At 45.1% G+C, this 26895-nt stretch overlaps 1 protein-coding gene across 2 annotated transcripts; it reads left to right on the forward strand.

Annotated features, from left to right (window-relative positions):
* The first annotated feature begins 839 nt into the window (after positions 1-839).
* Positions 840-25496, forward strand: APLNR (apelin receptor). Of its 2 annotated transcripts, none has more exons than XM_084803662.1 (2): positions 840-912; positions 22334-25496. In XM_084803662.1, the coding sequence occupies exons 1-2, from the start codon at positions 840-842 to the stop codon at positions 23452-23454; spliced, it is 1194 nt and encodes a 397-aa protein (XP_084659788.1). In that variant the 3' UTR covers positions 23455-25496. The 2 variants fall into 2 exon arrangements, with proteins under 2 accessions (XP_084659788.1, XP_084659799.1); XM_084803673.1 differs by lacking the exon at positions 840-912 and adding an exon at positions 21727-21752 and having other exon boundaries at positions 22331-25496.
* Positions 25497-26895: the final 1399 nt, after the last annotated feature.

Consider the following 26895-nt stretch of genomic DNA (forward strand, 5'->3'; position numbering starts at 1 on the left):
ATGAATATACAGAGGCTGCACTGGTAGATGGTCTTGTATCCACAGTGCAAAACTGTGTAGGTTGGGCTTCTGGCATCCTACATAGGTGATTATCCTCTAGGTTCATGATGGCCATGCTGTTGCCTGGCTGTTTGAATCCCTATGGGCAGCCACAATTAAGGAGCCTAAAGTTTCTGCCATCAGCCAGAGGTCAGTTCACATAATTCGGCACTACAGGCATAGGGTGATTCCTGTGCCTGGATTCCTTTGTGAATAGTATAGGAAAGGGAGCTGTGACCTTATCAATAAGGTGTGAGGCTGAAGAGGTGCCTGATACAGAACCGTTCCCAGTGAGCGCTTCACTAGTTTACACAGGTCTTGTAGTATCACTCCTGCCACTAGGAAAGCATGTGGTGTGGAATATCCTTCTGTCAGCATTGGGCTGGTTATTGCCCCCTAGTGGACACTGATGCATGTGACTTGCTATTTCTGTTTGTGACATGGATGGAGTCTGTTTGGCCCATCTCTAACTATGATTTCATGCCGGTCATGCAGTCTGTCTAGTTAAATGTTTTGGTTGGGGAAATAGAGGAGGATTTATTCTTTGGGAAACTGAATTAAAAGTGAATTGGATAGGGGATTTGGCATAATTTGCAATTGTGCCATATAGAAAAGTCACCTCGATTCAAATGTGCTGCTCCAAAGGGTGTTCAGGCTTGTGTGGGAGACTAAACCATAACAATGTGCCCATGAGCCAAAGTCAAGCAACACTACATAATTGTGTAAGGGGGGTCCCCACACCACAGCAAACAACTCTGCCTACCTTTGTAATTCCTCTCATACTCTTTTTTTTGTTGCAGATGTTGCTCTCCTGTTACTGGCGCCTTGACAGCAGACGTTCCAGTGAGCTATTCACGGGTGGGAGGAAGCATGGTGGGTTTGGAGCCAGAGTCCCTGTCTAACAACTCTGAGGGATTGGGGGAAGTGGGGGGGGGGAGAGGGAGGCTGAGGCACATTTATGCACTTTGTATCACATTCACTCACTCATGCATATAGCGGTCAGATTTCTCTCTGCCGCTGTCCTGTCTGTTTCCTCCTCCTTTTATTTTCCCTTCTTATACCACATACAGTTTTATAAAGTCTCTTTATTTTTTTGTAATCAGTCAAGGAGCTTGGTTCTGGCCCTTTTCTTTCACCCCAAGGTAGGGGAGGGAAGACAAAGAGGTGAGGCTTTTGCTCTCTCTGCTGCCATATAATGCATTTCAGACAAAAGAGGAATGAATTTTTTCCCCTTCGGTCACTTGAAACAAATAAAGGTTTTATGGTTATGGAGTCAATGTGGCTATCGTGTGCTTGTGTGCAATCCTCTGATTTGTATCCAGAGCCAAATCTTGTTACTTAGCAACAGACTCCTGAGATGGGCAGACAGAAAGGATTATAATGAAATGCTGCTGAAGGAGGAATACGTTTTGCTTTTAAGTGGGCAAAACAGTACGCTGTTGTTCTTTGTAGTTTTTCTGTTCTTAAAACTGATTTTCAGGTTTTTCTACTGGTTGATTTACACCTTTTAGGAATTTAGAATGAATGTAAATATGAGAATACTTAATCTGGTTTACTAATTAGCTTTCACTATGAATCAACAGGAAGATAATGTTACATCTGGGCAGGAACCAAACTCAACTTCTTGGCAATGCAGATGCACATAAAAAGAATAATTGGTGTATTCTGAAAGCACATTCACCACATTCATATCGTCATATCCTATATACCAATAGCAAACTCATTCTCTGAGCGTGGATCCTTTATGCAGTCAAAACACATGCAGAAGTGGGAGGTATTGGCAGGATTGAGGGAACCCAGAGGTTCCGGAAGTTAAAACAACAACAACACAAACGTTAGAAAATAACTCTAACTGGGGAGGGGACAAACTCAAATGAGGACTGTGTATAGAATGCTGACTGACGCTGGGGAGGGGGGATTAGAACTGAGTATACTGAAAGAGGGCATGGCTGGTTGGAACACTGAACAGGAACACTCTGCATTGCAATGTTTTGTTATAGGTCTCCACCGTATGCATCAAATCCTCTCTAGGACTGAGGTTGGGGAAAATGATTCTGCTAGTTTGCAGCAGAAGCTGGCTGTTCATACTGCTTGCCGACTGTGCAGAGTACTGATTGGCTGCTGCCTGGTGATAAGGATTCTACCCTCACCAGAGGACTTTTGCAGGGTTAAAAAATATAACGGTTTGGCTCTCTCCCTCCTGCCCCCCAGAAAATGAAGTAATGAATGGACTCTTGATTACCTAAATGTACAAGCAGTCCTTTGAAAAATGTTTTCAGGTGGCTTATCTAAAGCACGATAAGAAGGGCAAGAGTGATGGCTAAATCAGCCATGGAACTGATGGTAAGTACATGTGTTGGAGGCATTGCGGAGCAGGGGAAGCTAGCCTTGCTCTGTAGGAGGAAAAACTTGTGTGTCCTCATTCATTTTTTAAATGTACATTTGTATGCATCCTCACTTTCTTCCCTAACTGGCCCTTTGATGCATCTCCTGATCCTATATACTGCAAGTACAAGGTATTCCACAGTAATCTTAGAGCACAGGTTCTTGAGACATTTAATGCAGTTACAGTGTCATAAGGAAGCATGTCCCTAATACGCAAGTGTATGCCCCTAGACCTTAAAATGTAATTGTGCGCACATGTTCAGACTTCTAGATTGCAGCCATGTGCACACACACAGCCACTCTTGAGCTTTGAAGTGGCACACCCATCTTGGTACTGCTGTGCTTCAGAGGACGTAGGTGAGATCTGCAGGCAATGAGAAGAGATGGCTGGAATGCTAGCCACTCCTGTTAGCATGGGTCAATGTAAGCAGGGTTCCTGTGGCTTTCTTCTGGTTTATGAGTAGTACTAGTGCCCACTCTGCCCCCAAATCAGCCAGTTTAACAACTGGAGTGGAGTATTGAACTTAGACCCTCAGAGTTGTAGGTTAGCAATTTAATTCTGCTCCCTCTCTTGGGCATAGGATTTATAGTATAGTAGGGAGATACATTTTGATCCTACATACCTTCATTTAACTCAAGTGCCCACAACGTGATCCCATTTTCAAAAGCTGTACAGCAATATTTCATTGACTTCTTAGATACGCCATGTCACATACCTTTCGGTAGGGATGTATGGAGGGCGTAAAATCCACTCCGTCTGTGTTTCACAGATTGTCAGGTGCCTTTGGTTCTGCCATCCACCCATAGACGGATGCGAATATTTTTTTTGTCATGCGGAAAAAATATCTAAATAATTATGTAAGTATTTACTTAAGTATTTACATAATTTACCTTGGTATGTAACATTTAGCGTATTGTCCTCCATTCCATTCAATGTTTCCGCAGCATATTTTTCTATGAATGTATATGCATAAATTTTGGGAAAGGAAAGGACACATCCCAAAGTCCACGGACTAAGGGGGTCACTCCGCAGCGGATTCCGCGGGTCAGATTCTTAGAAATCCGAGCTCATTTTAGTCCGTCTCGAATTTCTCCAGCTTCCCTCCTTTCGGTTGCAGGGTTTGCCTGAAACTACCACTTTCAGCCACCAGAGGCCACTGTGGCACTTGCTAAACCAGCAGCAAACAAGCCTTGTTCTGCTCTTAGATGCTGCAGACTGGCAGGAGAAGCAACAGCAGTAGGAAATGGTGAGAGTAAAAGGCATTCTACCACAGAGAGAGAAAAAGACTAATCACAACAGCCTGAAGTTTTGGTTTTAAATTGAAAGTTTCCACCAACCGTTTCTCTTTCTGGACGTAGAGTGGTATAGCTCTATCCAAGCATGGTCACATTTGAATCTGCGGTGAAATATTATATACCTTGCACTAGAAATCAAAGTGGCAATGTTCCGGTATTAAACTGAAGTGCAAATAAAGCCGGGGATGGGAAACTGGTGGCTCTCCAGATGTGAGACTCAAATTCCCATGAACCCCAGCCATCATGGCCAGAGATAATGGGAGTTGTACTCTAATAACATTGGAGCACCACAGGTTCTCTACCCTTGCTCTGCCAGATTACATGGCTGGAGGGAATATGTGGATCATTCCACACCTCTATTATTGAAGGAAATTGTTTTTGGAAGAAGTCAAGCAACTGTTTCCAACTCAAATTTGTTTGCAATCATTCAGATTCCTATATATTTTTCAGTATCCCACTTATGGACGTAGTTACAAGGATTTTTTTTAAAGGGTGTGAAGTTTTAATTTGCTCAAAACTTTCCAGTATGGCTTGAAAAAGGTTTTAAACTCTCCAAATTAGGCCAGATTTTCTTTCTTCCCCCTATCAACTTTTGAACAGACTTGACTAAATGAAAATATGCTGCGATTTTGCACATTGGTTAACTGTCAAATGACATGTTTAGGTCTAATATAAACACAACGCTTCTTTTCATGAAGCTGATAATTGAAATCGATATTTTAGTTATTGAGATATTTGAATAGTAGTACTTAAATGAACAGGCATTTTAGAGCAAATGTGAAAATCACACTCTGGTCAGTGCCATTTCATCATCATGCTTGGTTGTTGTCTTTTTGTTAAATTTATTTTAATGAAAAAAATAGAAATCTATTCAATAGCAGTGAAATTTAAAGTTTTAGATTTAAAACATGGTTCAAAATAGACTGGGAAAAGGCTTAAAAATGGCATGCTGAAATGCATTGGCCTTCCCTTGTCCACAAGGCTTTATCATGCCCACTAATGTTAGGGGAAAAGTGTTATACCCCCTGAAGAGAGGCAAGTCGGTTGTAATTCCACACATAGCTTACAGCAGAAGAACAATGACTGAGTAGTACTAGAAGCCACTGGTTTGGAAGCATCTTTAGAGAGTCCCCGACCTTTTTGTATCTTGCAGTTAAAATGTGAACTTTTGTTGGCTACTTAGATCAGTGGTGGCCAAACTTTGGGCAAGTGTGTCATAAATCAGATCAGGTGTATGAGATAGGGAGGCAGTTAAGTACATATATACTGCAGTCTGTAGCCCCCAAACTCTACTGTGTTGTGCAGCAGACAAAGGTGCAGAGTGTTTGAATAGGCAGACAGGAGTACAGGACTGATGCTGTGCCATAGCCAAGCTTTTTAGCCCACCTGCTGCTATCTAGGTGTGCCACAAGACCCCAGTGCCACTTGTTGAACCCACACTGCAGATTCACCCCCCGTATGGATACAGAGGGCTGGAACTGCAAAAACAGGGTCCCTTTTGTTAGAGACCTAGTAGAAACAGAAGTCTTGGTCAGTGGCTTAGCTTGAGAGCTGATGAATTTTGCTCTGTGGAATTCTAAGGTGAACTGAGGAATTGGTGGAAAGCTAAGGAAGACATGCATCTTGTAGCCTTCCCCAACCTGGTGACCTCCAGATGTTTTGGCATTCAACTCTCATCAGCCCCAGCCAGCATGGCCAATGGTGAGGAATGCTGGGAGTTGTCCAATACATCTGGAGGGCACCAGGGGGGGAAAGCTGGCATATTGTATTTGCTGAAGCAGGGGTGCAAAACCTGAGGCCCGGGGTTTACACCAAATCTGCTTCACCTGGTGTCCAAATCTGGCCCTCTAGGGTTCCCCACATGGCCACATCCCCTCTCCCTTGTTTCCCAGTTTTTGTGCAGATTCTGCCTAATGCTAAAAGGCTCTCATGTCTCTCTGAAGGCTTAGTTACTGGCAGGAAGAGCTTTAAATGAACATTTGTGGGCATTTTTTGTAGTTTGGCCCTGCCCACCGCTGGACTGAGGCCCTCAAGAGTTTCTCCAAAATAGAATTAGGTCCTCAGGCTGAAAGAGGTTCAACATCCCTATGCTAAAGAGATATAAGGTGATTTGAAACTGAAGCAAGGACATCATTCTGGTCCTGAAAACCTTCAATAGTGTAATTCCAGCCTCCTCCACCCATCACCACACAACCCATAACTTCACAAATCCTCACAAAATTTTACAATTCTTGTTCTCAGATGCCACTGATATGATCTCAACATTTCTGGAATTGCCATTTCTTGCCTTCATGGAGCACTTTGAAAAGTGCTGCAGCGCTTCAGGTGTCGTAGTTCTCTTTTTTCTCTTCAGTGTCATGAATTAATTTCACCTAATCTCTAGTGTTGCATTTTCATTTAGGATTTATGCTCAAGTACCGCCAGGGTCTCCGGATCAGAGACTGCGGTTATAGGGGCAGTATAGGAAGATGTGACACACTTGCCCACATGGGGTCATGATTTATTTAAGTATAGAGGCTACTTGCAATGCTGGTCTCATCACTGGAAATGTAAAGTGTGAACTGATAGTGTTTGCAGCAGGCCAGCAATAAGTATATGCTGTGTCAGGAGCACCCTAGTTGCCTCTTACAGTCCTCTCCAATAGCCAACTCAGGACACAGACGATGAGGATTCTTTCCAAGGCTTTATTCCTTTATTCCTTTATGACTCTTACAGATACTAATCACTAGCGACTGAGCAAGGAACTGCACTGGGGATAGATAACAGAGTAGCCTAAGCTCCAGGTAAGGCAGTTGGTCCCCGTTTGAAGGAGAACCACGGGAAGACTCTGAACTTATGGGCTAGGGAGAGATCCTCCCTCTTTCCCTTGGGTCCTCGGGATGCGACCATTGTTTGAGCGCCAAACAAGTGGAGCGCCTCCTTTTGGCGCCCTCCCATCTGTCGCCGCTCCCTGCGTCTGCGCCAAGCGTCCAGCAAGCTCCCCTCCCGCACTCTCTCTCACTGCCAGTGTCACTATCTCTCTCAGGAATGCTGGCAGGAGGAATCTCTGCCAGCTGCTGTGCTTGTGAGAGATGAGCGAGCTCCTGTCCCACGGATTGCTGTTCCTCCTCAGAATCAGAACTGCTCTGGGGCTCTATGGGCTCAGTCTCCACCCTGACATGCTGCTGCCCATAGGGCTCTTAGAGCAGCTTCAGAGCATAAGAAATGCAGCACATACACTCTACATATCTATATAAAGACACTACCATAAATGAACTGAAAGGCCATAGAAGTTATATAATTATAGTTTGTGGTAGAGTGGCCAGCCACGCTTTGTTTGAGGGAGCCATCGTTTCATTAAATTTGTGTTGTAGATACAATGGACCACAAGCTGTTAGCCCACAAAAAATTACTGTAGCCTGGGTGTTGGAAGGCAGCTAGTTATTTATCAGTTTGATCAATTGAACTGAATAAACAAGCCTCCTCTTCAAGTTGCACTTCAGTTGCAGGCATATGGCATTTTCCTAGCATGGAGACTATAAAATATGTGTCCTAGGAAAATGCAATGACTCCAGCTAGCACATTCATTTCTACTACGATTGCTGTGTAGAGTTATGCTTGCATGGGTGTCACAAACCTTTAATGGTTATTGTGTGCAAGATAGCTGGTGACAAGCAGCAAGCCCTGCCCCTGGCCGATGCCCTCTTACGACCCTGTTTGCTTTTAACATTAGAGGCTGCGCTGTGGAAAGCCAGGGAATTGCAGTTGGCAATGTAGGGATGAGTGCTTTCTCAAGTTCCACTGGCTTCCCTTTTTGATGGTGCTGGGGAGCGCATATCATTCCCTGCTCCCCTCACCACAGCAAGGCTATTGGCCAATTGACTTTCGTTTCCCATTCAATCTGTTGTGCCTAGAAGATATTTGCATTATATTGACCCGTGGAAAATCCTGCAAAGGGTGATGTGGTGGGGGCATGATTCGTGTTTGGAGGAATGCCTGATCACTGAGCCCTGGGTGGAAGGAGATACATGAAATCCACTTACTCTCTTCTTGGGTTGCTTTATATCTAAGCAAGGGATTCTCTGCTGCTTACATCCCCTCATTGTTACAGTCATGCAAGCTATAAATATTTTGCTTACATTAGGCTGGGCCAGCACCTATTTCTTCCTTTCCGGCCTTCCTGTCTCCATACCATTTCCTTCCCCCACACAATCTCTGTCAGGCGTATCTTTCCTCCGTCAAGACACACTTGCAGTGCTAAATAAAAAGTGACAGAAATAAGGAGGTGATTGCCAGGTTCTTTTGAGTGAGATCCGCATGGCTTTTCTACACATCTCAATAGAAAAGATCCTGACCCATTTCCAGCTGAATAGCAGGCCTGTCATTTAGGGATCTCTCCCACATCTCCTTAACACCCTTCCAGTAATTTGGGGGGCCGGATCCGTTTTAGAAAAATCACCGATTACCTTTGCCTTGCTAAACTTCCCCAGCACTCGGCAGTGCTCTTCCCCAGCACTTGCCTCATTTCCTTATGTAACTTGGACTGTATCCTCCTTCACCTCATTCTGCACGCTCCTTAATGGCTCCTTAATGTCGTAGGGTGCAATTAGATGAAAACTATTCCAGAGGGAGCTCCCTGTCATCCTGTTTCCCATGGATAATGGGCGACTGTTCTCCTTACTCATAGGCTCTCAGCATTCTCCTCATTCCACTGGGAAGGAAGTGGCCCCAACTAAAATGGCTGCCATGGTACCTCTGCTTGTGCCAGTATAAGCTTATCAACTCACTATCCTATTGTCCACTGCTCAGAAAGACAACCACAGAAATGGAGATAAATTACTGCAACGGTGCTTAGCAGAGAGTACAGGATCAAGCTGTAAGAAACCAAAGATGGGAAAAGAGTGTAGGGGGGATTTTTGTGAAAGGCAAACCTTTTTTTGAAGACAATTCCTCCTTTGCACTTCTTTTTAGCCCTGGGGTAGGCAACCTGACACCGTCCAGATATCTTGGACTACACTCCATTATGGTCAATAATTGAGAATAATTGTATTTATTTACAACATTTGTATACTACACATCCAGACAGATTTCTGGAGCAGCAAACAATGCAAATAGGATAACAGAATAAAAACACATGTTATGAGAGTTGTAGTCCAAACAGTCTGGAGGACTCTGGATTGCCTACCCCTGCTCTAGACTATTCAAGCCCTGAAGTTTTCAGGTGTGATGGCTTCTCACCTCCTCCTCTCTGGTAAGTCTCCCAGTTCTGAGGAAGACTGATTCAATTTCTTGGGTAGAGTTGTGCATATTATGTAACAAGGTCATTGTGCTGGGCATGAATGGATAACCATGAATGCCAGAGATTGGATAGCTTGGAATCAAAGGAAGTGGGAGAGGCTAAAGATGCCAGTCTCTGAAGTCCTTCATTGAATACTCATCTCTGCCTCCCTTTCACTGTGCGTCTGTCTCCTCTTTCCCTTTCTCTGGGCTATTTAGGAATACGTCAATATGAGAAATCCCCCTCACACACACATTTTTTCCTTCCTGGGTGTGCTTTGAAACACAGTTTATAGACTAGATCTGGCTGAAGTTGGTAAGTTAACATACACCTTGCTTTTCCAAGGTTAGCTAACATCTAGCATCTAGTGTTGATGCTAGACCCATATTAAATAGTAATAGTGAAGTATCTTCAGGCTTTCCCTTCTTGTTTTTCAAAAATCTCCTGTCCCCATCCACCAGCTTCACTTAAAAGATACTCAGGCATTTGAGAGTAAGTGCAGAGGCTCACAGTAAGTCTAACCCTGTACATGTCTACTCAGCCATTCAATGGGACTTATGCCCAGGTAAGTGGGCATAGGACTGAAGCATGACTCCCCTAAGTGGAAGTCACTGGACATTGTATAGAATTCTGTGACCCCCTTTTTTAAGAAGCAGCAGCCAAAAGCAGTCTGGGCACACTGCAAGTTGGGGTGCAGAAGAGGTGGATGGAGATATTTGCTACTTAACCCTTTTCATTCTGGTCATTTTTCAGCTCAAAATCATCCTCCCTGGGCTGCTTTTTTTCATTTGTGTGGGACAAAGATATGGAGATACGTTGCAGGGCTGTTATAAGGATTTTTCAAATGTATGTAAGGTCTGTGAACATTCAAAGCACCATATAAATATAATTCGCAATGTTTTGTTATTGTTTATCTGAAGTTCTACTGCCTTTGAAATAAAAATGTTGGAGTTCAGGAACTTGAACTACAAGATACAGAGAAAAGTTCTATTGGAATGTGTATAGATTGTAAAATGGCAGTGACTCAGGGAATTTCTGTCATTCTTGGCACCTTGACAGAAATGCTGTTTGCTGATCAAATGGCTCTTCTACCTAGCTCTGTGGACAGTTGCCCACAACCTTGAAGGAGCAATTTAGAGGTGAAAGACCCTCTTTGTAGATCTCTCATTAAAATAATCTTGTTTCTGGTGCAGGAACTGTAGTCACAGCTCAAGTGTCAGACAGAGTGATGACACATCTTTAAACTTTTTAAAAATAGGATGGGATTGTTAGCACCTGCTCAATTCTCCCTTCAGCCTCCTTTATTCCCAAGACATGCCCAGACCAGCCTCTGCCTCTGCATTTCAGAGGTCTGGACTGTCTATTGGTCTGTATGAAGTCAATTAGAGAAACATTTGGAACATGTCATCTCTCCTCTTTTTCTCTTAACTTTGAGGACTGTGATGATGGAAGATAACACAGATGGGCATCTCTATGTAGAGCCGGGATAGGGAACATGTGGTGCTTCAGATATTGCTAGACTCCAACTCCCATCATCCCTGACCATTGGTCATGCTGGTTAGGGCTGGGAGTTGCAGTCCAACGGCATCTGGAGAACCACACTTTCCCCACCTCTGATGTAGAGCCCTAGCTATTTAGGACTTCCAAGGACAAAATATGCATCTTGAATTGTACTTCAAACACAATTTATGGGATTTGCTGCTTGAAGATCTGAGGATAATCACTAGCTTAGATGGCATTAAAAAGGGATGAGACAAATAACAGGATAGGTTGATCACTGGCTACTAGTCATGTCTACATCATGCCTCCAGCTTCACAGGCAGGTTGCCTCTGAATACCAGTTGCTTGGGGTGGGAGGGAGAACAGGAGATGGTTGTTGCCCTCATGTTCTGCTCACTGCCTTCCAAGAGGGATTTAGGTGGTCACTAAGGGGAACCAGATGCTGGGCTTGATGGGTCTTTGCTCTGATCCAGCTGTCTTTTATGTACTTACGCGGCATGGAGCCAGTGCACTGGGCTAAAAGTACTCCCCATGAGCAGCCTCCATGAAGAAGCAATTTCCAAATGAATAGCCATGTTAGTCTGTAGCAAAAACAACAAAGGGTGTTGCGGCACCTTCAAGACTAACAAATTCATTACAGTATAGAATAATAGAATAGTAGGGTTGGAAGGGGCCTACAAGGCCATCGTGTCCAACCCCCTGCTCCATGCAGGAATCCCAAGTCAGAGCATTCCTGACAGATGGCTGTCCAGCCTCGTCTTGAATGCCTCCAGTGTGGGAGAGCCCACCACCTCCCTGGGTAATTGGTTCCATTGTCGTATTGCTGTAACAGTCAATAGGTTTTTCCTGATGTTCAGCCGGAATCTGGCTTCCTGTAACTTGAGCCCATTATTCTGTGTCTTGCACTCTGGGATGATCAAGACGAGATCCTGGCCTTCCTCTCTGTGACAACCTTTCAAGTATTTGAAGAGTGCTATCATATCTCCTCTCAGTCTTCTCTTCTCAAGGCTAAACATGCCCAGTTCTTTCAGTCTCTCTTCATAGGGCTTTGTTTCCAGTCCCCTGATCATCTTTGTTGCCCTCCTCTGAACCGTCCCCAGTTTGTCTGCATCCTTCTTAAAGTGTGGTGCCCAGAACTGGACACAGTACTCCAGATGAGGCCTAACCAGTGCTGAGTAGAGGGGAACTAGTACTTCCCGGGATTTGGAAGCTATGCTTCTATTAATGCAGCCCAAAATAGCATTTGCCTTTTTTGCAGCCACATCACATTGTTGGCTCATATTCAGCTTGTGATCAACAACAATTCCAAGATCTTTCTCACTTGTAGTGTTGTTGAGCCAGGTATCCCCCATCTTGTACCTCTGCATTTGGTTTCTTTTTCCTGGGTGCAGAACTTGGCATTTATCCCTATTCAATTTCATTCTGTTGTTTTCTGCCCAGCGCTCCAGTCTATCCAGATCACTTTGAATTTTGTTTCTGTCTTCCAAAGTATTAGCTATCCTGCCCAATTTGGTGTCAACTGCAAATTTGATGAGCATTCCCTGCACCTCCTCATCCAAGTCATTAATAAAAATGTTGAAGAGCACTGGGCCCAGGACTGAGTTCTGCGGTACCCCACTCGTTACCTCTCCCCAGTTTGAGAAGGTCCCATTGATAAGCACTCTTTGAGTCCGATTCTGTAGCCAACTGTGGATCCACCGGATCGTTGTTTCATCTAGCCCACTTTGAGCTAGTTTGCTCATCAGGATATCATGGGGCATTTTGTCGAAAGCTTTGCTGAAGTCGAGGTATATGATGTCTACAGCATACCCACGGTCCACAAGGGAGGTTACTTGATCAAAAAATGAGATCAGATTTGTCTGGCAGGATTTGTTCTTGACAAATCCATGTTGGCTTCGAATAATCACTGCATTGTTCTCAATGTGCTTCCAGATGGATTGCTTTATCATCTGCTCCAGAATTTTCCCATGGATGGATGTCAGACTGATTGGTCTGTAGTTCCCAGGTTCCTCCTTTTTACCCTTTTTGAAGATAGGGACAACATTAGTCCTCCTCCAGTCATCTGGCACTTCCCCCGTCCTCCATGATTTCTCAAAGAGAATAGACAGCGGTTCTGGGAGTTCTTCTGCCAGTTCCTTTATTACCCTAGGATGCAGTTCATCTGGCCTGGAGATTTGAACTCATTCAAAGTAATTAGGTGTTTCTTGACCATATGCCTATCGATCTCAAGCTGCAATCCTGCCCCTTCAGCCTGTACTTCGCCTTTGCCAGGGGGGTCATAGACCCTCTTTCGGGAGAAGACTGAGCCAAAGTGGGAATGAGCACCTCTGCCTTTTCTTTGTCATCTGTTATTGTTTTGCCATCCTTATTTAATAGCTGAACAACTATTTCTTTCCTCTGCCTTATCCGCTTTTGTGATGCATGAAGAAGCAGGCTGCCCTATAATGATCTATATGCTGCTTCTTTTGGAAGTGCTTGTGTATACAAGACTTTCAGTGAGTTGCTGGTGTGTGTGTGTGTGTATATGTAAAATTTGATATTGAGCATTGCATCACCTAAATTGCAACTCCTACACACCCAAAATTGGGTGTACGTGTAGATGCATGCATTCATTCCATGTGATAAACTATATGTGAGAGTCTCACAATCTCCTTCATGGAAATTGGGTGTTGTGTGAGATTACCCTTAGCGGCATTGAGATATTGCAACATCTCTAGGGATGTACGAAAGTCCCTTACCTGAACCCGAAGCATGATTCACGGTGGGGGGGAGGTGCCCCGTCCCTCCCCCCCAAATTCTGGCCGGGGGGGAGGCGCCCCATCCCTCCCCCCCGAAATTCTGGCCGGGGGAGAGGCGCCTCGTCCCTCCGGCCGTGAATCCTCCTGTCCTGCCGGGACGCAAATGGCAGCGGCCGTAGCTGCCGCCATTTGCGTCCCTGCAGTCAGCCGTGATAGGCTACATAAATCTTTATGTAGCCTATCACGTTTTTTTTTTTTACTTGGAAAGGGCGGCGGCGGCAGCCGGTCAGAAGACCGGCCGCCGCCGAACCGCTGCCGGAGCCGCCGCCGCCAGGGACATTCACACAAGGTAAGTCCTGTCCCGGGGGGGTGGCGGGGGGATGGCAGACCATTTCTCCACGAATTTCGGGGGGCTGGATGTGCTGGCATTCGGCCTCCCGGAGATTCATGGAGAAATTCTCTGACATCCCTATCTGGAGCCCAACAACATCTGGAGGGCCATGCCTTTCCCATCTCTGGACTATAACACAGTCAACATCCAGTGAACTTTACTGTGTTTAGTCTATATTATAAATAGCTTGCTGTACAGCTGGGGAAAATCTGTTACAGGGGGAAAACTGTTTCTTGTTAGTTCAAGTTTCAAGGCACCCTCAGCATCTTGACAACACCAAAGCGTGAGGTGAGGGAGAAAAATGAATTTCTTCTCAAGAGATAGACTCAAAAGTGTTTGCATGCTAGTCAATGTCTGCAGCAGGTGGGGAGATACTGCTTAAGATTTCTTTCCCACCACAAACCAGGGAAATATACCTTTGTCTCATTTTATTGCTGTAGCGATCTTGTAATGTAAGTTAGGGTGAAACAGCAATGCCCAAGGCCACATAGTGATCTAATGGCTAGTGTAGCACTGTAGGGGCTTGAAGAGTTGGCAGTGAATCAGGAAATCCCTAATTCAAATGTCATCATTGCCATTAACTCATTACTCCAATCTGGAGTTTTGGAGTGCGCTGTCATCAGTATGCTGATGACACGCACCTCTATTTCTCCTTTTTATCCTCATGACGTGAGGCTGTGGAAGTGCTAAATCAGTGTCTGGCTGTGACAATGGACTGGATGAGGGCTAATAAACTGAAGCTCAATCCAGACAAGACTGAGATGCTGTTAGTGGGTGGTTCTTCTGATGGGATAGAGGGTGCTCAACCTGTTCTGGATGGGGTTGCACTCCACCTGAAGGAGCAGCTTGCAAGCTGGAGCCATCTCTGTCACTTGGGGCTCAGGTGGCCTCAGTGACACAGAGTGCCTTCTACCAGCTTCAGCTGGTGGCCCAGCTGAGCCTCTATCTGGACAGGGATAACCTGGTTTCAGTAATCTATGCTCTAGTAATCTCCAAGTTAGATTACTGTGCTGCACTCTATGCAGCGCTGTCCTTGAAGACTGTTTAGAAACTGCAGCATGTGCAAAATATGGTAGCCAGATTAATAACTGGGACCAGAAGGTCTGAGCATACAAGACCAATTCTGGCCTGCTTGCATTGGCTGTTTGTATGTTTCCAAGCCTAATTCAAGGTGCTGGTTTTAACCTATAAAGCCTTACGCAGCTTGGGACCTCAGTACCTGATGGAATGCCTCTACCGACCTGAACATACCAGGACACTACGATCAACATCTGAGGCCTTCCTCTGAGCACCACCTCCAAGAGAGGCTCGGAAGGTGGCAACAAGGGAGAGGGCCTTTTCAGTGATGGCCCCCCCCAACTGTGGAATGAGCTCTCCACTGGGGCCTGCTTGGCACTGATACTGTCATCTTTTTGGTGCCAGGTAAAGACTGCCCTCTACTCTCAGGCATTTAATGGCATATGATGGGGCATCTGTGTCTGCTGTTTTGAGCAGGTTGATTAGGGAAAATATTTTTTTTACTTAAATTGTTTTTAGCTGTTGATATTGTTTTAATTTTTTGTGTTACATTTTTTAGACTGTTTTATTAAGTTATATCTTTTGTAATGCTGGTGTATTTTTTATGAATTTTTGTAAATTGCCTAGAGAGCTTCAGCTATGGGGCAGTATAGAAATATCATCATCATCATCATCAACAACAACATGTACCCTTAGGCAAGCCAATAAGCAGAGGCTATCACCCATACACTTGGAAGCACTACATCAGAGGTGGGCAACTGGTGGCCCTCGAGATAGTCCCCATCAGCCCTAGCTAGCATAGCCAAATAGTGAAGGGCAATGGAAGTTGTAGGTCAAAATATTGGGAGGGTCACAAGTTGCCCACCTTTGCACTACATAAATGCAAATTATTATTCTAATTGGGAACTGAGAAATCCCACCCAATGGTATCCACAACATCACACTTGTTCTTTGATATGAGAAGGCAAAATGGAGATGGGTTACCTATTAATATTACACCACATTAAGTTAACCTTCAGCTTTGCTAATATAAAAACTGCTATGTTTCTCTTCTGTTCCCTATCTAATCTAACAAGGAGACTGAGAATCAAATCAGACACTGTGTGTGTCTTTGTCCCAGCATCCCTAGGTGTAACCTGAAACCTACCTAAAACCTAGGAGAGCCTAATCCAGTGAAATCTGCACTGCAACCACTTCCTAGGGCTTCTCCAGCTCAATATCAGCTTTTATCCTGCTATTGAGATTGGTTACTCATTGAAGTTTGCAGGTCCTTCAGATGATGTCGTTTACCTCCAGGACATCTCCCGCATTAAATGACATTCCATTTTTAAAAAAGATTGGCGATAATGAGCTATCAAATTACAGTGCTTGAGTTCCCTCGTGAAAAGAGGAAAACTTCCAATAAGGGGAGGCAGACCACAGCGCCATCTAGCAGCTAACATATGGAAGACTCAGATAAGGGGGGAAAGGAGGGGGGAAAGGAAGCACGTGTAAAGGGAGACCATCATGATCCTGCATTTAAAACAGAAGCAGAAAGCCCCGGTTTAATTGCGGGATATTAGGCTGGTGTAGAGATGCTCCTATACTCCATCTTAAGACTGTGACCAGGGCAAACCGTGTGGCTTCAACGCCAAGCCAGCTTTCATTCTCTCTGAACCCACCTCCCCCGGCTTTGTTTGAAATCAAGCCTGATGAGTTCTGGAGAACTCTAAAGCTTGCTCCCTATTTTGTGACATATTGATTGGTCCTAATAAAGGCATTGTCTGACTGTGGCTACAGGCAAAAGGTTCCAGAACACATTTTCTCCAAAGCAAGAGTGGTACTCGATCATTTGATGGTCATCAAAGGCTGGCCTGGTATATCAATATTGTAGGCCTGATTTTGTCTCAGCAACAGATTTCTTGTGTGATTTGGGGCAAATAACATCCTTGGCCAAGACAGATAGTCTTGTTTTTGTTCCCCCAGTTGTACACCTAAGCAAATGTCCTCCCTATGGGAGGAAGGACAAATGACATGTTAGCCACTCTACCACACAGTGTGAGCACCAGTGTGATATAGAGGTTAGCATGTTGGACTGTGGAGATCTGGGTTCAAATCTCCACACAGCTAGGAAGCACACTAGGTGGCTTTGGGCCTGTCGTGCTCTCTCTCAGCTTAAGCTGCCTCACAGGGTTGTGTAGATGAAAGGTAGGGAGCCATTATGCTGGCCTGAGGTCCTTGGAGGAAGGCAAAACATATTTGAGATAGTGGAGCCATTCTGGGCATACTTAACTTGATCAGAGTCAGCCTCTTTCCTAGTTTGCTGCTGTCTTAACCAATGGAGACATCCAACATTTCAGGGGGGAAGGCTCAGGCCTCAATGGCTTAGAGCTGTTCTGTTATTTTTTATCATGAAATTTTATTTCATTTCAAAATACAAAATAAAGGCAACAAAAAGAAGAGTGTACATAATAATAAATCAAAACCACAAAAGAAACAAAGGAATTCACTCATAATAAATCTTAGTCTATAACTGATATGCTTATGGAGCATCTACAGTAAGCTGGCCTAAATAGGAGCTGTTCTGTTATACTGATAGTATCAGAGCAGGCAATGCCCTGTGTTATAAACACAGGAGAATGGGTAATGACCGGAACGCTTATCAGTACTTATCAGGCAGGCCAGCACAGCACAAAGAGGAGATAGCTAAAAAGAGTAGTCGGATCAAACACCAAAGCCCCACATGGCCAGCAGAACTGCCATTATGGTCAGCACAGAAGCCAGTTTCTAGTCCAATAAGCCAGACGTTCTTGGGAAAGCAGATAAAAACCCATCAGTGAGCCAGGTGGGTGGCTAGCGGTGCCACTACTCTAGGTACTTCAAAGAAACTGATAGTATCTTTTGTTGACCAATAGCAAGGGTGCGGTGTGTGTGTGTGCACTTGCCTGTGCCTGTCAAAAGATAGCTGGTATATGAAAAGTCTCCCTGGCCCACCATGTTCTATTGATTTACTCCCAGGTTAGGGTGCATAAGATTGCAGGCTTTGGTTCATGCTAAAAATAAGTTGGGGTTTCCCCTGTTTATTCTTCTGATGACTGCCTCTGTATGGGCTGTTAACTTGTCTGCATTTTTGAAACACACACACACACACACACCCCTACCCCTACCTTTCCCCCAGGTTTGCATAGCACCAAGGGTGCTGGGAGGGAGCAACTTTCCCAACAGCCCCACAAGACCGAGGGTCCCCAGTGTGTTGGCTCATAATCTGTTATACTGATGGTACTGGAGCAGGCAAGGCCCTGTGTTATGTCATGGTCAGTGGCTTAGCTGGACTTTCAAGGACCACACTAATACTATCTGCACTCGCAAAAAGCTTTGTTCAGGATGGAGTAATGAAACACCACAATGGGTCACTCCAAACATCTGAGTGACGCAGAATAGAATTTCCAGCCTTCTGATACAGATGGTGCTAAACAACTTATGCCAAACCACATTCCTCCGTGCTTCCCCCTCCCATATTTGCTATTCATAATTGCAGTTTCTCATATAAAGCAATAATGTGTTACACCTTTTGCTTAAAGCCTAGCAAAGGGCTGGATTGCCTGATCTCACCTGATCTTGGAAGCTAAGCAGCGTCAGACCTGGTTAGTACTTAGATGGGAGATTGCCTGGGAATAAGGCTTCTTGCATTGAGCAGGGGATTGGACTTGATGGTCTTGTAGGATCCTTCCAACCGTTCTGTTCTGTTCTGTTCTGTTCTGTTCTATGAGTCTAGATGTAAATTCATATGGTTACGACAACTGACAGGAAGATACTAGCTTAACCGCATGCTCTATAGGAAGCTACAGAACCCCACAAACTACATCCTGTTTTTCTTCACCTCTGCACCAAACAAAGCCTTTCCTAAGTATTCTGCCTTGCTGACTGGTTCTATATCTTATTATAACTCCTAACTTAAAATGGAGTCACTTTGGCCAAAGCTGAATGTCCATTACAGCCATGACAGTTATAAACACAGGAGAGTGGGTGATGACCGGAATAGTTGTCAGTACTTATCAGGCAGCCCAGCACAGCACAAAGAGGAGATAGCTAAATAGAGTAGTCAGATCAAACAAAGTTGCACCTGTTGTAGTTGGTCCCTTTAAGACCTAAGCCAGCATGAGCAAGGCCATGTGAACGAAACAGAAGAACCCATTTCACTTTTGCAGCAGAAGCCGTAATGAGTGGCTAGGCCAATAAGGCTGTTCCTATATTTGGTGACTCTTAATTACTGTAGCCTAGCAAAGGAGGGCTTCCCCTCGGAGGCTGTCACTGCACAATCTTGTCAGGTATCCCTTGGATTTGGAGACAATATCTACCACATGGCAGAAAGGACAGCGTTTGTATTTTTTCGGAGATGCTCCCTTTGCCACAGGGAGAACTGATGAGTCATACTGATCCCACTAGTGCCCTGCAGCAGAACCATCCTGTCATTTGAATTTGAGGGGAGACATGATAGAGGTGTGTGCAAGTATGCATGGTGTGGAGTAAGTGGACAGGGAGACAGTTTTCTCTCTCACATACTAGAACCCAGGATCATCCCATGAAGCTGAATGGTGGGAGATTCAGGACAGATAAAAGGAAGGAGTTCTTCACACAGTGCATACTTAAACTATGGCATTTGCTACTACAAGTTGTGGTGACGGCCACCAATTTGGATGGCTTTGAAAGGAGTTTAGATAAATTTATGGAGGAGAAGGCTCTCAATGGCTGCTCGCCGTGGTAACTATATGCTACCTCCAGTATTGAAGGCGCTATGCCTCTCAATCGTTGCTGGGGAACATGAATGGGAGGGTGCTATTGCACTCATGTCCGGACTGTAGACTTCTGGTTGGCCAGTGTGAGAACTGAATAACGGACTAGATACACCTTTGGTCTGATCCAACTGCCCTGGAGACAGCTATTTGAACCTCTAACCCACACTTCAAAGGTGTGTGGTACTGATAACTTTAATGTTAGACTGGCTGTAGCTCTAGCCTGGGTTTATGACGCATTCTTCCAGCCTCACCCATTCCACCAGGGCCAGCTTCGAGGGTAGGCATCTGCCAAGGGCCCACACCCTAGCAGGTGGCCACTGACATGAGCCCCCTGAAATTGTTCCTGCTCTTCTTCATTACAACCTGCTTGATCCCCTGCCTCTCACTCTGGCCCAGACAACAGTGGTGGTGAGAAGGAGGAGCAGGAGATGCTATGGCCTGCTTGCTCCCCGGCTCTCTGCCTGTCCAGCAAGTAAGTGGTAGCCGTGATGAGAAAGAGGAGGAGCAGCAGCAAGAGCAGCTGGTGACAATGGTGGTGAGAAGGGAGATTCACGGAGGGAGGGGGGGCATTGAGGGTGTCTTGCCCAAGGCCCTCAAAAGCCTGGAGCTGGCACTGCATTCCACCCTTCATGGTGCCTGCCTATTGATAGTTATCTGATATGATAACTATCTGTTCACCATCTGTTCTTCTAGCCATTATTTGGTTGCCTGCCTGCCCCCCCCCCCAGAGACACACACACACTAAAAAGAGCTCTGTTAAAATGTCCCACTGCAAAACCTCCAGGGTTATGTCTCCACAGCATTCCATGGCTAACCAAAAAGAAGGCCCAGAGCATTAACAGTGATGGCTCTGTGCAGTCTCTGCCAAAGAGAACGGACCTCATATACCCCGTGGTGTGAGGCTGTGCCCTACCTCCCAAGGCACTCATTTGCTAAGGCTGTTGGGTGGGGAAAAGACTGTCCAAGGACACGTGAGCTCAAAAATGCCACCTTAGAATGACTCAGTATGTTCAGGGGCAGCAGCCGAGTACGTGAAGGGAACACAGCCCTCCCTATGGAAAATCTTGTAGCCTCAAAATGGGAAAATATATGTAATGGCCACTCCCTCAGAGGGAATACACAAGTTCTACGGTGGGCCCTGGGGTCAGGAAGGTAAGGAGGGGCCCTGAGGGGTGATTGGACAGTGGTCAAGGAAGGGGGAGGAGGTCAAGGGTGAAAAGAAAGGGGCAGGGGACCCTGGGGCTCTGGGGGCCAGGTGGGGGCTCTCCAAAAACTTTTGTATTTACATTAGTTTCCCTGTAAGAGTGCCTGTAGTTTCCCTGAAACTTACATTAGTTTCCCTGTAAGGTGTCCATTTTTTTCAAATGGACACTTGGGTCATCTTTGGTTTTTGCCCTAAGTATGAGGACACTGTCATTTAAAGAGGTTTGTAGTCCTACAAGTATCTTTTCCTGAAGTTGCAGTTCCAGACTAGAAAGTGAGTTACCAGACTCTAGAGAAAGTCATTTCTTTTGTGCCTCAGCGAATATACAATTTTATTGGTAGGTATCCAGCTGAAAGTTTTAAAATGCAGTTTCAAGCTGCATTGTGGATTTCTTAGTTATCATCCGTGGTTTTTGTCTGCTGTGGGCATCCACGCAACAAACACATTTGCTGTATGAAGTGTCTAAGGTTGAACTGGTGTTAGGGAATTTGAGCAGCTGGTGATTGCTGCCCAGGTCAGCTAGAACCAATTCTGACATATTATGTATGTTTTGTTTGTTTTTTATGATCTGGATTGTAGGATTCCCTTTCTAATTCAGGTTTGTCTCAATGTTTTATTAAAGGAGTTTTGGTGTAAAGAAACAATGCCATTATTGAATTCTGAAGTACAGAATAGGCAAATCAGTTTAGTCTGGGCCCCCCTCTCCTATATGAAACTTTGAAACCCATCAGTCAAAGCACTCTGCAGTGGGACTTCTCCAGTCCCCCTTTGTTCCAGAGAGGTTTGTTCAGAGCAGCATCTTCAATCTCTCTCTCCCTTTGCCCCCTTTTCTTCCCAATCCTCCCCCTGCCACCCCCACAACACTTTTGGGAACCTTGTCTTAGGTTCTGAGCAGAACATATTTAAAATTCAGATTGGTCTTGCATTGCATCTATGACATTTTTGACCCCTCACATCTGTTTGCATGAATCAATGGCTCAAAATGAATACAATATAGATGATTATTGTGCTAGAGCAGGGTGTCTCAGCAGAAGTGATTTCTGGCTGATGCTTTTTTGCTTTGGGAAATCTTTTGCTCAGGTCGCAGTGCTTCTGCAACTGAAAGAGGCTCATGATGAAACTGACAGACACACTAGACAAGACTGATCAGGTTAGCAAGGCATCCGTGGACTGTGGCACTGTGATTATTCCTCCTGTGCCCTCCCCTCCCCTCCCCTCGCCAAGTATCTCTGGTTGGTTTAAGCTGCATTCCTTTTCTTTCTCTGGGGAGCTTAGGGTGAGAGTATAAGTGGGTGGGTACAAATGACAGATGGAGCTGCCCAGCACCGCAGGGGTCAATTCATCCAATTCACATAAGGATGTTGAGTGAAAGCAAGGGGGAGGGGTGGGAAAGGGGGCTGGGGCTTACAGATTTTAAGAGGAGTCAAAAGGAAGGAACTGCTACATCTGAGCGTGTGTGTTTGTGTGCATCAGACAGACAGAGAGAGAGAGAGAGAGAGAGAGAGGAATGACACATAGACTGAGCATGGCACTGGTCAGATCTGCCTAAAGCTCTGAAAAGAAGGAGCAAAAGGAGAGACACAAATGAGCTGAGAAGCTGGGAGGATTTTTTTTCCTGCAGCAAGGGAGGAACTCAAGGTGGATCCACATCAGTGAAAGATTATACAGGATCAGAGGAGAATCTCTTCTTGTCCAAGACACATTCTCATCCTCCTGTTCCTCCTCTAGCAGGCATGGAGTTCTACAATGATACTTCCAACCACTTGGCCATCGACGAATGTGACTATGGCGAATGGAGCTCCTCCCAGATCCTCATTCCCTCCATCTACTTGCTCGTTTTCTTCCTCGGTACCACTGGCAATGGCCTAGTGCTGTGGACCATTTTCCGGGGAGGCCAGGAGAAACGGCGGTCAGCGGATACATTTATTGCCAATCTGGCAGTGGCTGACCTGACCTTTGTGGTCACCTTGCCACTGTGGGCTACCTACGTCATCCTGGACTACCACTGGTCCTTTGGCTCTTTTGCCTGCAAACTCAGCAGCTACCTGGTCTTCGTCAACATGTATGCCAGCGTCTTCTGCCTCACAGGGCTCAGCTTTGACCGCTACTTGGCCATTGTCCGCCCCATAGCAAATGCCAAGCTGAGGCCAAAGGCGAGCGGACTTCTAGTGACAATTGCTCTCTGGGCTTTGGCAGCCCTTCTGGCCTTGCCTGCCATGATCTTCCGGAGGACTGAAGTACTCAGTGAGTCCGACAGAGTGACCTGTTACATGGATTACTCGAGTGTGGCAACCAATGAGACAGAGGCGGCTTGGGAAGCAGGGCTAGGCTTGTCCTCCACCCTTATGGGCTTCGTGGTCCCATTTGCCATCATGCTGACCTGCTACTTCTTTATTGCCCGAACCATTGCTGGCCACTTCCGAAAGGAGCGCAGTGAAGGACTGAGGAAGCGGAAGCGCCTGCTGACCATTATCATTGTCCTGGTGGCCACCTTTGCTGCATGTTGGCTGCCCTTCCATCTGGTGAAGACCATCTATATGCTGATGGACTGGGAGGTGATGCCCTTGTCTTGCGGCGTCCACGCCTTCCTTAGCAATCTTCACCCCTACTGCAGCTGCTTGGCTTATATCAACAGCTGCCTTAATCCGTTCCTCTACGCCTTCTTTGACCCCCGCTTCCGACAGGCTTGTGCTGCCGTCCTTTGCTGCACCACTGGCCCTTTGGCAGGAGCTGGTGGAGACAAGTCAGCTAGTTATTCCTCTGGCCATAGCCAGAACCATCTGGGGAAAGGAGTGGAGTCACAGCGGGAGAAACAGTGTCCCGACAGCCAGGAGACTCTGCTTCATGGGTAAATGTTGGCTATCAGCAGGCAGCCATGAAGGACTTTGGATACAATGAGCTTCTTTTTATATATCTTTCATCCTATTTTTCATCTCTTCTATGGTCTTCTGTTTCTAATGCTATTTTGTCCTATTAAAAAATATATATCACAAAACTCTATATCACATTCTGACTTTCTTCCCTTCCTTCCCTTGTCCTCTGCTGGGCTGTCACTCAGCCTCTTTTAATAAGGGATTTCTTGCAGTGAACAGTTAAGCTAAATTCCCTAGAAACAATTAGAGCCATCCCCTTTGCTTTGTATCTCAAAATGCGGTGTGGTTTGTATTGGCTACTAGGGGTTTGCTGCATCTGTTGCCCTTGAGTATTTTTTAACTTGGCTTCCCCATGCCTCTGCTCCCCATCTGTGCAACAAGAAAATGGGGCTTCTTTCAGGCACAGGGATACTGTGCACATGTATGTGCCTTAACATGATGTGGTATTCCAAGAATACAGCAGCAGCAGGAAAGGGGGGGCAGTATTGAGTTCTGTAAGGGGTGACCAGTTGTCCTAGGAGGGAAAAAGTACTGCATTCCATTCTGGAACACAGGGTGCACTCCTATGTATACTTACCTGGAAGAAAGTTTCATTGAACTTAAAGGGACTTACTTTTGAGTAGGTATTGCGTGGATAGTTTGCTCACCTGAGCTTCAAAAGAGTTTCTACAACTTCTAACCAAATCCTGCAATGTTTAGCAAGGTTCTGTGGACAAAGTTCCATAAAATCAGTGGGGCTTATTTCCAAGGAAATGCGGATAGGATCATGCTGCATGTCAAATCTGACAGATTAATTTATATCTGGCCTCCCTTCTGCAGGTGGCTGGTGGTGTTTCCAACCAGCCCCATCTCACGAGTCAGGACTCCTGTCTCTGAAAGTTTATCACCCACAGGCCTGGCTTCATTCTTCCAGCCAGCAGACACCTGGAGACACTACCACTCTTAGCAGCTCCCAGTTGCTCTGTACCTTCCATGGGAAGAAATTATATCACTAACCTAGAAATGTGCACTTTTAATATCCAGCACTAGGGCTGGCACCATGGACAGAAGACTCTGGGCCTGCTATGCCCCCCCCCCCCCAATCTTCCTATAGATGAAATGCACCTCATGAGACTCACTGAGAAGAGATATAAAACTGTGCTCCCCTTTCTTATTTTCCCCTCCCTTAAAACCCTCCTACTGGTTTCCTGTCGCGCAAAGTACTGTGAACTGTATTCTTCTTTTTTACATGGGTGGTTTAGCAGCAGTGTCTTCTTGGTCTTCCAGTTCTGTATTGTATAATCCCTCATGTTGAATTTCTGTTCCCCACAATTTGCTGGGAGCTGGTTTCTCCAAGCATGTTAGGGCATGTGTACAGCACCTTTCTTTTGCAGGTAATCTAAAGAGAAGTGGGTAAAACTTACCATACTTGTAATGAGGCGGGCTCCCTTTTAAGGGGTTGGGTCCAAACTGCATCTTGGCCATAATCTCCTTGTGTTTATTCACCAGTTTAGTGTATTAAACCGTGCAGCAAAAATGCTCTGAGCTCTTTCCTCTGATACTGTGGAATCTTATCTATTGGGAAATAGTTTATGTATGGAAATGCCTCTCTTCTTCTGCTTCTGCTTCTTCTTTTCTTTGGAAGCATTCTCTGTTCTTATCAGCCAAGGGACTCAGCAAGATACTAGACCAAAAAGTTTCAAATCTGTCTCCTATTATATTTTTATATCCTAATAATTTTTTAAAACTTAATTTTCAGATTTTGGAATCCTTTTTTAATTTAAAACTTTTGCTGAAGTTTTAAAATGTTGGCAAATGCTGCAAATGGGAAAACAGCTTTTAACAATCAAATATTCTTTATTCAAGCAGAATAACAAATGGGAAATGCAAACATGTACATATCTATCCTATTGAAACAAAAGTATTCATTTTTTTAAACCTGCCTCATCTAAATGCATTTCCCATCTAGGAATATCCCAGTTTCTGGGATTCCTTTTGAATCCTAATGTACATTGTGGAATTATAGACTCTAAAATATTTTGAAATCTATATGATTAGTGTCCTTATTTGTGTGTGTGTGTGTGTGTGTGTGTGTGTGTCTCACTTACAGAAATCAAAACAAAATACCGTTGATCAAGTAGTAAAAAATGGCTGTCCAGTTAGTTCTTGTGCTGGGGGGGTTATGCTGCTGACTGTGGTCCGGCTGAGTATTTAAGGTAAAAAAAGGTAAAGGTGTCCCCAACCAGTCATGTCCGACTCTAGGGTATGGTGCTCATCTCCATTTCTAAGCCGAAGAGCCAGCGCTGTCTGAAGACACTTCCGTGGTCATGTGGCTGGCATGACTGAACACCAAGGTGCACGGAACGCTGTTACCTTTCCCGCCAAAGCGGTACCTATTTATCTACTTGCAATTTCTTGCTTTCGAACTGCTAGGTTGGCAGAAGCTGGGACTGAAGACGGGAGCTCACTCCATCATGCAGCACTCGGGTCTCGAACTGCTGTCCTGCCGACCTTCCGGTCTGCAGTTCAGCATCTTAACCACTAAGCCACCACGGCCCCAATATCTTTCCTGGATTCTACCATTTCATGGTGCAAGTGGGACACTTAATGTTTGAATAGTAGTCAACCACAAAAAGCCTCCCTTAATATAGAAAAGTAGAATTTCAGGGAGTAGTCTAGGTTGAACCTTTCCTCCTGCCATGCTAGTTTTCTAGATATAGAGTACATTTTTAGATGGGTGGATTCAAACATGAACCCAGAGCCACAGCCTGAAGTGGAACAGTCCAAGAAAAGCTTTGCCACTTGATTCTGCTGAACATATAAAGCGCTAAATCTATAAAAGATTTTGCTGAATCTATAAAATGACCCTTGGTGTGTGACTTTGTTCCTCTTCCAAGGGCACAACACAGTAGCGACAGGATAGAATTCAGGACTTATTATAGCTACAATTTAATAATCCATGTATATGGGGCTAGCAGTGCACTAGATGGTTGTGGATTTGGCTTAGATGTACTACATAAAAGGAACAGAACAGTTCTGGGAGCCAAGAGAGAAACCACTGATCTTCACTCAAACTAATTCCAAGAACTAGGGGGGAAGGAATAGGCATAAGGATTTTCACACACAACAGCACTAAATAGACTTTTCAGCCCCTCTCTGCTTTTGGTGTGCAGATGTGAATGCGGTTAACATACGACAAAAAGTTGAATGTACCCTGTGGGTTTTACTTCTAACTTCCGCAATGTCACACCCTCAGTTATGGTGAGATAAGGAATAGCCTTCTCCATCTTCAAACAAGGATCATGCAATTTCCTTAATATGCATGTGACTTCAGTGAACTAAATACTGATTCAGATCTTTAGTCCTTCTAGCTCAGAGGTGTCAGCATGGTCTGGCTGTGACTCTCCAAGGTTTCAGTCAAGGGTCTTTTCCAACCCTACC

Source organism: Heloderma suspectum, chromosome 1 (assembly GCF_057233095.1).
Source record: "Heloderma suspectum isolate Gila_16-S chromosome 1, 16-S_ref, whole genome shotgun sequence".
Lineage (NCBI taxonomy): Eukaryota > Metazoa > Chordata > Lepidosauria > Squamata > Helodermatidae > Heloderma > Heloderma suspectum.